At 45.4% G+C, this 12329-nt stretch overlaps 1 protein-coding gene across 3 annotated transcripts in view; it reads left to right on the top strand.

Moving 5' to 3' along the window:
* Nucleotides 1-6474: 6474 nt before the first annotated feature.
* LOC108713446 (DENN domain-containing protein 5A) overlaps nucleotides 6475-12329 on the top strand; it is a 39117-nt gene continuing 33262 nt past the window's right edge. For 2 of the 3 annotated variants that reach the window (XM_041589696.1, XM_041589695.1), the window contains exon 1: nucleotides 6477-6756. In XM_041589696.1, the coding sequence (XP_041445630.1) occupies nucleotides 6603-6756 (154 nt within the window). In that variant the 5' untranslated portion in view covers nucleotides 6477-6602. Of the gene's footprint in view, nucleotides 6757-12329 lie in introns of all 3 variants that reach the window. The other variant, XM_041589697.1, reaches the window with a different exon arrangement.

Raw genomic sequence — 12329 nt, 5'->3', positions numbered from 1 at the left:
TAACTTAAAGGGGTTGTACGTCTTTAAATTAACTGTTAGTATGATGTAGAGAGTGATAATGTTAATCTGAGACAATTTGCAATTGGGTTTAATTTTTTATTATTCAAGTTTTTTTAGTTATTGAGCTTTTTATTCAGCAGCTCTCCAGTTTCAGCAATTTCAGCCATCTGGTTGCTAGGGTACAAATTCCCATAACAACCATGCCTTTATTTAAATAAGAGACTGGAATATGAATAGGAGAGGCCTGAATAGAAAGATGAGGAATAAAAAGTAACAATAACAATACATTTGTAGCCTTACAGAGCATTTGTTTTTTAGATGGGGTCAGTGACCCCCCTTTTGAAAGCTGGAAAGACTTGAATAAAAAAACAGGCAAATGATTCAAAAAAATAAATAATGAAGACCAATTGAAAAGTTGATTAGAATTAGCCATTCTATAGCATACAAATGTTTACTTAAACTTTTTACATAAACTTTTAGTATGACGTAGAGAGGGATATTCTGAGGCTGGGTTTAATTTTTATTATTTGCGGTTTTTGAGTTTTTTTATCTTTTTATTCAGCAGCGCTACAGTTTGCAATTTTAGCCGTCCAGTTGCTAAGGTCCAAATTCCCCTAGCAACCATGCCTTGATTTAAATAAGAGACTGGAATATGAATAGGAGAGACCTGAATAGAAAGATGAGGAATAAAAAGTAGCAATAACAATACAAGTGTAGCCTTACAGAGCATTTGTTATTTAGATGGGGTCAGTGACCCCCTTTTGAAAGCTGGAAAAACTTGAATAAAAAAAAGGCAAATGATTCAAACACTATAAAAAATGAATAATGAAGACCAACTGAAAAGTTGTTAAGAATTGGCCATTCTATAACATACTAAAAGTTTATATAAAGGTGAACCACCCATTTAACCCTTTTCCTTCCTGTTCTGTCAGTCTGTAATACAATGGGCTCTACCCACTGTTGTAACACAGCTCAAATTTAACTCCTTAGGGATTCTCTCCGGTGGGTCACAGTGAGGGGGGACTTGCTATTGAACCTGCCAGTGTACTTACTTCTCCCTCTGCATAAGCTTCTGAATTCTATTTTCCTGAGAGTAGCAGAATGCAGGTATTTAGTAACATGCAAATGTCATAAGGGGAAGTTCAACCTTGGAATTTACAGGGGTTAATAGAATAAAAGCTGTAAAGATTGCACCGGGGTCTAGTAACCAATAGCAACCAGTCATCAAGTTGCAGCTTATGGTCGCCTGTTGGAAGTGAAATATCTGAATGACCGGTTATAGGTAAATAGATTTGGGGTGACTATTACAACATGACTCGTTAGAAGAGCTGGGAGAGATCTGTTATACAGAAAGGAACCCAGGAATGAGTTATAGGCCGGGGAAGAAAAGAAAGGGATCATGGCAAGTGCAGGGGAAGAATAACTGTGCTACAACCACCAGGAACTACATGGATATTCCTGAACAACATCAAGTTGCAGTTCTGAATAAAGAGAGAACAAGACATCCAGTGGCTCCAGTGAATCGGTTTCCCAACAGACCAGAACAGTGGACTTGTCTCTGTGCTCTGGGGGTCAGAAGAGCTTGCAGTCTAATTCAGATGCTGTTGGGTTGTGGGCATCTCAGCAAGGAGAGGGTGTGTTTATTCGTCCCGTGGGCAGGAAAGGTTTTGCCTTTAAATCACTGATGCTGCTCTAGAGAATTCTCTGTGAAATTCTGCCAAGCTCTTCCCTGCAGCAAACGTGGGTAACTCATAGGATAATCCTGATTCTGAATGGGGGGAGATGCATCTGGAAGGATATCTGGGAATATGGATTTCACTTACAGTACTGACACCTTGCGACGGACCTGAACATTACAACTTGCATTATGTTAAAGGCGAACTAAAGCCTAAACAAAATGCTGTTTTTTTATACTGTACTTACTGTACCAGCCCAGAGTACAACAGCCCTATAACATTAATGATCCAGTCCTTCAAAGCTGTTCCCAGCAACTCCCCATCTTGGATCTTATTAGGCATCTTTTGTGTGTGTCGATGACACTGCACATGCTCAGTGGGCTCTGGACTGCTGGAGAGAAGCTGAGCTTAGGGAGCGTGGGAAAAAGTCTAGGTAGATAAAAAGGGAAAAAAAGATGACTGGGAGGGAATTGGTTCATTGTGTGTGTCAGGGTTTAAGCACAATATGCACAAGAAGCAATTTATTGGATGGGGGTTTAGGGACGGAGTGTAATATAGAAATTATTAGCACAGGAATATACACTATGATAATAGTGGGTAGTGTAGAAGTAGTTTGCACAAACTGTTGTATAGGGTTTACATATATAAGTATACAAGTATGTATAGGGTTGATCACAATGTATTTATGGCTATATATATTTACTCACACAAGATTGTATCTTTGTGTGTGTGGGGGGGAGTAACTCGTATGAAAAATACAATAAACTCTGAACAGAACATGTCACGTATGGGCAGGGAGAGTGGTGTAATACATACCTCCCAACATTTTGGAAGTAAAAAGAGAGACAAAAAAATTTTTCCCGCACATAGCAATTTTTTTGACCACACCCCTTTCTGTGGCCACACCCCCTAATTACCATGTTTGTTTTACAAAATTTGGCAGGTTATGAAAGTTTGAAAATATTTCTCCTTATCTAAACTGTGTTTTTGTGTCTCAAAATTGTTACAAAGTATCTTATTTGCACCTGTTAGCTGTTCTGGGCTCTCTGCTAAAAGCCAATTAAGTGAGAAACTTTGTTCCTATTTCTGGCTGTTCAGTGCAGAGAAAAGAGGGACTTTCCAGTACAAATGAGGGACTGCGGGTTGAGCTGTCAAAAGAGGGACTGTCCCTCCGAAAAAGGGACAGCTGGGAGGTATGGTGTAATGTGTCTGCTCCAAGTGAAAGTTACTTCCCATTTGCAATTCCTCTTTCTTAGAGCAGTTTTGGTCACATAAGGGCAAGTGATTTGTGCTGATGACTTACATTGCAGGTCAAGTTTACTGAATTATACATTTTGAAGAGCTACTAAAAACAACAATATACAGCATGTATTTAGACATATAATATACCAAAACAGACAGCATTCAGTGCAATTTAACAGCAGCGTGCAAAACAGTGTGCAAAGCAGCAATCTAATATAAACCGAATGTGATCAGTACAATGCAGGTATGGGACCTGTTATCCAGAATGTTTGGGACCTGGGATTTCTGGATAATGGATCTTTCCGTAATTTGGATCTTCATACCTTAACTACTAGAAAATCATGTAAACGTCAAATTAACCCTATAGGATGATTTTGCATCTAATAAAGATTTTTTATATCTTAGTTCGGTACAAGATACTGCTTTATTATTACAGAGAAAAAGGAAATCTTAATCTAAATTTGGATTATTTGGATAAAATAGAATCTATGGGAGACGGCCTTCTTGCAATTCAGAGCTTTTTGGATAATGGGTTCCTGGATAAAAGATCCAATTGGAGCCAGTGTGAGAGGCCTGGGACAGCGCCCATAGTCTGAGCCTGGGAGTGGGTCTGGGATTTGTGGAAAGGTCACATAGGCCTGGGCCTAGGGCAGCAGAATTTTAGGGGAGCGGCATGCCACCCAACCACACCAGCATTGGTTTAGAAACACTGGGGATTCACAGGAGATACAATAGTTTTTAAAATTTCCTGTGCACCAATCCCCAGTATTTAGGGTATTTACTGGCCTGGCTTAAGCTTGATCCCAATGTTGTTAATAGGGAAAATGCGTAAAAATATAGGAAGGCCGGTATTTTTTTTCAAGAAAAGGTGGAAACCCTACCAGTACTCCGGACCCGATGCTAAATATTTGCACATGTACATAATGGAAGGGGAGGGGACAGGTGGGACTAGGGGCTCCTGCTATGTAAATCCGGCCCTGGGTCCATTACTGCCCATGTACAACTAGTTCTCTCATGTTTGTTTCTGTATGTGACCAAAACAAGGAAACATACACAGGGTGCCATCCAGCAGTGGCAGAACCAGGGCAAAGAGCACCAGTCCTTGTAGTGGAAAGTCATTCACACCCAGTGCCCTACCTTAGCAGCCAATCACCCCCATTCTCAGCAGTGAGCAGCCAATCACCCCCATTATATATAGAGAAATATTATGACACCATTTTTTGTGATATCTGAAAACATATACTTTGAATACCCCCCTATCCATCAAGAGCAGCAACACTATGTTGGTTTCTGTATAGGTCACAAGGTATTCTGGGGAAAGGGCCTCCTTAACCTAATCGCCAACCTTTTGAACCCGTGAGCAACATTCAGAAGTAAAAGGAGATGGGGAGCAACACAAGCATGAAAAATGTTCTTGGGGTGCCAAATAAGGGCTGTGATTGGCCATTTAGTAGCCCCTATGTGGATTGTCAACCTACATTGAGGCTCTGTTTGGCAGTGCACCTGATTTTATACAACCAAAACTTGCCTCCGAGTCTGGAATTCAATAATAAGCCCCTGCTTTGAGGCCATTGGCTGGTATTTTACTGGCCTTACTGGCCTACTGGGGTTGATCCTGTTCTTATTAATTGTGAAAAAAAGATAAATATATGTAGGAAGGCCAGTGTTTTTTTCCAGAAAAGGTGACAACCCTAACAACAATCAAGGGGTTGGAGAGTGCAGTGTCGGACTGGCCCGGCGGGAAACCGGGAAAAAACCCGGTGGGCCCCGACCCTTAATGGGCCCCCGCCGGGCCAGACCCCTCTCCCGACAAGTTTGTTTGAAAAAAAAAAAAGATTTCTATAAGCGCCGCTCCATCTGCGCATGCGCGCAGCGGCATTCATACAGATCCCTGAGCGGCGCCTTTCAAGCAGGAGCGTCGAGCCGCGCCGTCATGCAGGCGCGCATCACAGTAGGGGGTGGGGGGGTCAGGGGGCCCTGGACAGTAGTCCCGGTGGGCCCCGGGCCCCCCAGTCCGACCCTGGGAGAGTGACATGTTGCTCATGAGCTACTGGTTGGGGATCACTGCTCTAGAGGCTGTCACTCACCTAAAATGCACTTTTTCATTTCTATAGAAATCTGTCCCAACCAGGAAAATGTAAAAATGTCCCCCTTTAATGTAAGAAAAATTGTTGGAATATTCCAGACAGTTCATTGATTTGATACCGTTAAGCTGCCAATAGATGTTGAGATTTTTAAAAGATCCGATCCTCATCATGAGACCACAATTTTCTCGGAAGAAGATTGGTCAACTAAAAAGACCAATTTGGCAGGAAAACAAAGGGGAGCTGCTTGGCCCTGCAGATATAGATACATTGTACTGGGACCAACAAAGATTTTTTAACCTGGCCGATCAATTTCCTGACAGATGTTGGATGAAAAATCGTAAGATGGTCAATTGTTGGAATCCCACTAACCGCATGATAGGATTGGTCGTACATCACTAAAATCAGTCGTTCAGCAAGACGAATCATCGCGTCTATGGGGAGCTTTAGGGGCAGATTTATCAAAGGTTGAGGTGAATTTTTTAATTGAAAAAATTTGAATTTCGAGCTAATTTTTGTGTACTTAGACTAGGGAATAGTCCAAATTCAATTTGAAAATTTGAATATCGAAATTTTTCATGTACTGTCTCTTTAAAAATTCGACTTTGAACATTCACCTTCTAAAACCTGCTGTTTTCAGGGTCGGACTGGGGGGCCCGGGGCCCACCGGGACTGGTGTCCAGGGCCCCCCCACCTACTTGTAAGGTGAATCGCCGCTCGGCATAATTGCCAAGGCGGCGCATCGCGCATGCGCAAACGGCGCTAGGCGCGCATTCGTAAACGTTGCGCATGCGCAAACGGCGCTGCGATGTGCCGAATTTTTTTTTAAAAAACTGTTTGGGAGACGGGGTCTGGCCCGGCGGGGGCCCACTAGGGTCGGGGCCCACCGGGTATTTTCCCGGTATCCCGCCGGGCCAGTCCGACACTGGCTGTTTTAGCCTATGGGGAACCTCCTGGAACCCATCTGGAGTCAATTGGTGGACTTTGAAAAATCGAAGGTTTTTTTGGGAAAAACTTTGATTCGAATTCGATCGAATGCGCTGTTACTTCAATTTGTATGATTCAAATTCGGCCGAAAACTGACCTATTCGATCGAAAACGGACAAAAAAAAAACTTCGACTTAATTTCTTGATAAATCTGCCCCTTAGTGTTTTACTTTATTATGATTTTTCAGATTGAGGTATTTGTTTGTCTACTTTTAAAATGGCTTTTGGCTAGTTTTTTTATTATAGTCTTTTGCTGGTTCTGAAATATAAATGTGGCCACCCTGCAGTCAAGCCTAGAGCCACCAGTGGGCACCCAATGAGCCAAATGACAGGGAGAACCAGTACCATCTCAGCTCAGCCAATGATCACAGTCGCACCAGTGGGCAGCCAATCGCATCACTGTATACAGACTGTATCCCCCTCCCCTCATATACCGATCCAGACTGCATGATGTCATCCTTTCAACTCAGTGCGCATGCGCGGCTCATCTCCTCCCGGCTCCGCCCCTTGCGCTGCACGTCCCGCCCATAGCTGGGTAGCGGCAGGACAGGAGTCCGGTGGTGTCCCGTGATGCAGCGCGCCGAGCGGTTTAGCCCCGGGGCCCCGGAGGAGGATGACAGGCGGGAGAGGAGGGCACGGGAGGTCTGACAGCAGCACCATGAGCGGGGGAGGAGGAGGTAGTAGCACTGCCCCGGGCCGTTTCGCCGATTATTTCGTGATCTGTGGGCTGGACACTGACACCGGCCTGGAGCCTGACGAGCTGTCGGGTAAGTGCGGGGCCCTGGGGCCAATGAGTGCGGCTGGGGGCTCAGTATAATACTCCTGCTCTGTATAATGAATATAATACTCCTGCTCTATTTTATTGGGGAACCCTGCCCTTATATTGGGGACCCCTGTTGTGTTATATTGGGGACCCCTGTTGTGTTATATTGGGGACCCCTGTTGTGTTATATTGGGGAAACCTGTTGTGTTATATTGGGGAACCCTGTTGTGTTATATTGGGGAACCCTGCTCTTATATTGGGGACCCCTGTTGTTATATTGGGGGACCCCTGTTGTGTTATATTGGGGACCCCTGTTGTGTTATATTGGGGAACCCTGCTCTTATATTGGGGACCCCTGTTGTTATATTGGGGGACCCCTGTTGTGTTATATTGGGGACGCCTGTTGTGTTATATTGGGGAACCCTGTTGTGTTATATTGGGGAACCCTGTTGTGTTATATTGGGGAACCCTGCTCTTATATTGGGGACCCCTGTTGTTATATTGGGGGACCCCTGTTGTGTTATATTGGGGACCCCTGTTGTGTTATATTGGGGACCCCTGTTGTGTTATATTGGGGAACCCTGTTGTGTTATATTGGGGAACCCTGTTGTGTTATTTTGGGGACCCCTGTTGTGTTATATTGGGGAACCCTGCTCTTATATTGGGGACCCCTGTTGTTATATTGGGGGACCCCTGTTGTGTTATATTGGGGGACCTCTGTTGTGTTATAATGGGGGACCTCTGTTGTGTTATATTGGGGGACCTCTGTTGTGTTATATTGGGGGACCCCTGTTGTGTTATATTGGGGGACCTCTGTTGTGTTATATTGGGGGACCTCTGTTGTGTTATATTGGGGGACCTCTGTTGTGTTATATTGGGGGACCCCTGTTGTGTTATATTGGGGAAACTTGCTCTTATATTGGGGACCCCTGTTGTGTTATATTGGGGGACCCCTGTTGTGTTATATTGGGGGACCCCTGTTGTGTTTTATTGGGGGCCCCAGTTGTGCTATATTGGGGAACCCTGTTGTGTTATATTGTGGGACCCCTGTAGTGTTATATTGGGGGAAAACCTGTTGTGTTATTATATCTGGCACATGGGAGAAACTGTTGTTATAATAGGGGACTACTGTCAGATGTGGGGGGTCTTGCTGTTAGATATGGGGGTCCCACTGTTTTATAATGGGGGTCCCACTGTTTGTTTTATAACCAGGGTCCCACTGTTTGGTGTTGCAGAGACCTTATTGGCTGTTCTTCTACTATAATGGGGTCCCTGCAGCAAAATGTGGGGGTGTTGCTGTAAAACAAGGGATAATAGCAGTAATGTTGGGTGCTAAAGTCTGTGTGTAATATGGGGGGAATGCTGTGTAACCTGGTGTTGGGGGGCAGCTGTTATGTGGGTGACTTGATTTATAATATGGGGGACCTGTTGCAGACGGGGGTCTGGGCATCTCCTAATATAAAGGGGAGGCTGATGCTGAGTAATATGGGGACACTGAGGCTCTTTATGGGGTTCCACCTGTAAATGGTCCCACATGTGCTGTCAATTAGTGGTAGCCCACATGCCATGTCATTTGCCAGCCACAGCTCCTTAGCCTCCTGTTTGTTTAAGGGATTGTGGGTTTTCTCTGTTTATTCTCATTATAAGGCGACACTGACGCTTTCTGGCCTTCACTGTTTGTCTTGTGAATGGGGCAAGTGAACACGGGGCAAGTAAACACGGGGCAAGTAAACACGGGGCAAGTAAACACGGGGCTGCTATAAAAGGGGATAGAAACCTCACAATCAAATGTTGCAGAATGAATAAAATCAAAAACGTAACAACTTCCCAACATTCATTCATTCAGTTGATACAATGTTGCTGAAGGCCACAGAGTAACAGAGCCTGTACTGCAGAGCCGACTCTCGCTACACTGTTTCAAGGGGCAGAACCAGCAGTGCAGAAGTGCCCTTAGTGAGTCGGGAATTCCAGTCCCAGAGATGAATAAATCTCAACTAGATGTAGGTGATTTTTTACTGCTGTTTAGTGAATCTGGGCCTATCAGGTCACGTAGTAACACAGGCACAATTTGCTCTAGATGTAAATCCATAGCAACCAATCGGATGTGTGCCCCTTTTTATCAGTTCTAGCCCCCCATACCTGACCCCATAGTATCTGAGTTTTACTCGGCAGTATAACGTTATCTCCCGATTGACTCCCAGTTACTTATTAAAGGAGCGATTGTTTTGTTGCTGGGGGAACATTTCTGTGACCCCGGGGGAAAGAGACAGGTGGTTAATGAGGCTCGGGGTGCTCACACTGTGGCTGATGGTTGCCAGATAAGTGGGTCAGACTGAGCCCCCCCCCCGTAGCCCTCCTGCCATTGATCATTGTTACAGGGAACACCCCGCGAGTGCCATTGCCCTGGCTGATGAGCAATTCAAGGCATTTTGTGTGTCCTCTGATTCATTTGGCTACTGGCTTTCTCCATCTTGTCCCGGCCAAACATCGGCAATAAGCTTTTACCATTTGGGGGCCCGGTGTTTCTGGGGGACCCCCCTGTTACTGAGATGCTATGGTTGGAAGCTAGGCAGGTTATTGTTTACTCTGTTTAGCAGGTCGGTGCGACCGGGGTACTTAATATTCCTCAGGCTCCGATGCTTCAGACAAGGTCACTATAAATGTGTGAAATTCTGTGTGTTCTGCACTTGTGATTATAAACGACATTTCTCACTCTGTCACTCTCACACTTGCCTGGGCTCAGACGCTGGTCATTTGTAATGTTATTAACCCACAATTTTAAGTATATCAAGTATATTTCATTATTCATTATTATTCCCTTTTTATCAGCATCAGGCAGAGTTCCACTAACGCCAAGGAGTTGTATATGTGCCTCATACCTTGCTGAACTTTCTTATCACACTCTCATTTCTACTAGTAGGGTAGTGACACCTCAGGCTACTTGTCACTACCCCACGAGTAGCCCAAGGCCTCACTACCCCACGAGTAGCCCCAGGCCTCACTACCCCACGAGTAGCCCCAGGCCTCACTACCCCACGAGTAGCCCCAGGCCTCACTACCCCACGAGTAGCCCCAGGCCTCACTACCCCACGAGTAGCCCCAGGCCTCACTACCCCACGAGTAGCCCCAGGCCTCACTACCCCACGAGTAGCCCCAGGCCTCACTACCCCACGAGTAGCCCCAGGCCTCACTACCCCACGAGTAGCCCTAGATGTCACTAAACCACGAGTAGCCCTAGATGTCACTAACCCGCAAGTAGCCCTAGATGCCACTAACCCACGAGTAGCCCCAGGCCTTACTACACCACGAGTAGCCCCAGGCCTCACTACCCCAGGCCTCACTACCCCAGGCCTCACTACACCACGAGTAGCCCTAGATGTCACTAACCCACGAGTAGCCCCAGGCCTCACTAAGCCACGAGTAGCCCCTGGCGTCGGTAACCCACTAGTAGCCCCAGACGTCACTAGCCCACGAGCAGCCCCAGGCCTCACTACCCCACGAGTAGCCCCAGGCCTCACTAGCCCACGAGTAGCCCCAGGCCTCACTAGCCCACGAGTAGCCCCAGGCGTCACTAACCCACGAGTAGCCCCAGGCCTCACTAGCCCACGAGTAGCCCCAGGCCTCACTAGCCCACGAGTAGCCCCAGGCCTCACTACCCCACGAGTAGCCCCAGGCCTCACTACCCCACGAGTAGCCCCAGGCGTCACTAACCCACGAGTAGCCCCAGGCGTCACTACCCCATGAGTAGCCCCAGGCCTCACTACCCCACGAGTAGCCCCAGGCGTCACTAACCCACGAGTAGCCCCAGGCGTCACTACCCCACGAGTAGAAATGAGAGTTACTAAGACAGCATCACTTTTGCCTTTGCTGCATTATATCAGGCACTGACATTGTATTGACTCTGGGAAGCATTTAAATGAGGACATTGGAGACTTCCCTCTATAGAATGAAGAGGAACAGGAGAAAGTGACTGCTGTGTGAATGAGTAGTTACAAACACCCTTATAATGTAACCCAATAGCCCCAGTAAGTCAATTCTCTTCAAGGTAAATGGATTCTTTCACTTCTGAATGACACAGCACTGCCGGCTGGAGAAGCCTGTGCCTGACTTAACTAGGAGAGTGGGGAGAGGAGCCATAAATAAACTCTGACTGGGAGCAGGGTGGGATGAACAAAAAGGGATAATAAAGATATATATATATATATATATATATATATATATATAATGGTTGCCATGTCACACACACCTCCAGCAGATAATGTGCCTCTCCATTCAGCCGGACATTCCTGATTGTGTTACATTCCCAGCAAAGCCGCACTCCCATTATCTCTCACTCTCCCCTTTTCCCCATTCAGCACTTTGGGATTCAATGTTGAGTCAATGGAAGCAGGTTTGATGGCACTAAGCAAAGCAAGAGGAAAGCAAACCACATTCATTCTAGAAGGCCACAGTAACATTTCCCTAATGAAATAAAATACAATTCTACTCCACTTCAGTTCATTCCTCATTCATCAGCTGACGGCTGCTACATTGTTTCCAGTGGGAACCAGCAGTGCAGGGAACAGAAAGGGGTGAACGGTTCTTTCAGTAGCAACTACATTGGGCTACAGGTTGTGGTCTGGCCCTGTGAATGATCTGAAGGTGGCCCAATCATTTAAGTACCTTTTCAATTGGTCTTTTTTTAATATAGTTTTTGAAATATTTGCCTTTTTCTTCTGACTCTTTCCAGCTTTCAAATGGGGGTCACACACTGACCCCATGTAAAAAACAAATGCTCTGTAAGGCTACACAATTATTTTTATTGCTACTTTCAATTACTCCTCTCTTTATTCAGGCCTCTCCTATTCATATTTCAGTCTCTTGTTCACATCAATGCATGGTTGCTAGGGGAATTTGGATCCTAGCAACCAGATTGTTGAAATTGCGAACTGGGGAGCTGCTGAATAAAAAGCTAAATAACCACAAATAATACAAAATAAAAACCAATTGCAAATTGACTCAGTATATCCCTCTCTACATCATACTAATAATAAATTTAAAGGCGAACAACCCCTCTAAATCAGCCGTAACCCTCTGTGTGCCGTAGGCCTTGCACTGGGAGTGGGTGGTGTACTCTTGCCCCCCAGGGGTATCTGCTTAGCAGAGTATAAAAACCCTTTTAATGGTGACTGTAAGTTATCAGCAGTTTCTTGGGCTCCTTGCCATGTCTCTGAATTTGCATTTCCTCCCATGCGTCTCTTTGGTGAGGTCTGTGGTTTACTTTGCCTTTTTTTTTCTTGTTTGTTTGCTGTGTAAGAACAAAGGGGAAGGCATCGCTGTGCTTGTGTCTTTACCCTATTTTTTGAGGCTTTTGCCCCATCACTATATGTTAGGGAGGGGTTACTGCTGATATCCAGTAATGAAACAATCTGGGCAAAATGGAACAATAAGGGGCAATATTTGTATTTTTGGTCTGTTTGAGCCTAATTATGATTAATGATGTGTTTTAGGGGAGTAAATGGGTCTACATTATTCCCATTGCCACCGATCAAGCCTGTCCAATGCAGGGGTTGCTGGTAGGGATGCACCAAATCCAGG

This window comes from Xenopus laevis, chromosome 4L, assembly GCF_017654675.1.
Source record: "Xenopus laevis strain J_2021 chromosome 4L, Xenopus_laevis_v10.1, whole genome shotgun sequence".
Classification (NCBI taxonomy): domain Eukaryota; kingdom Metazoa; phylum Chordata; class Amphibia; order Anura; family Pipidae; genus Xenopus; species Xenopus laevis.
Note: the sequence above shows the minus strand (reverse complement) of the source record. Positions and strands in the feature narration are given on the sequence as shown.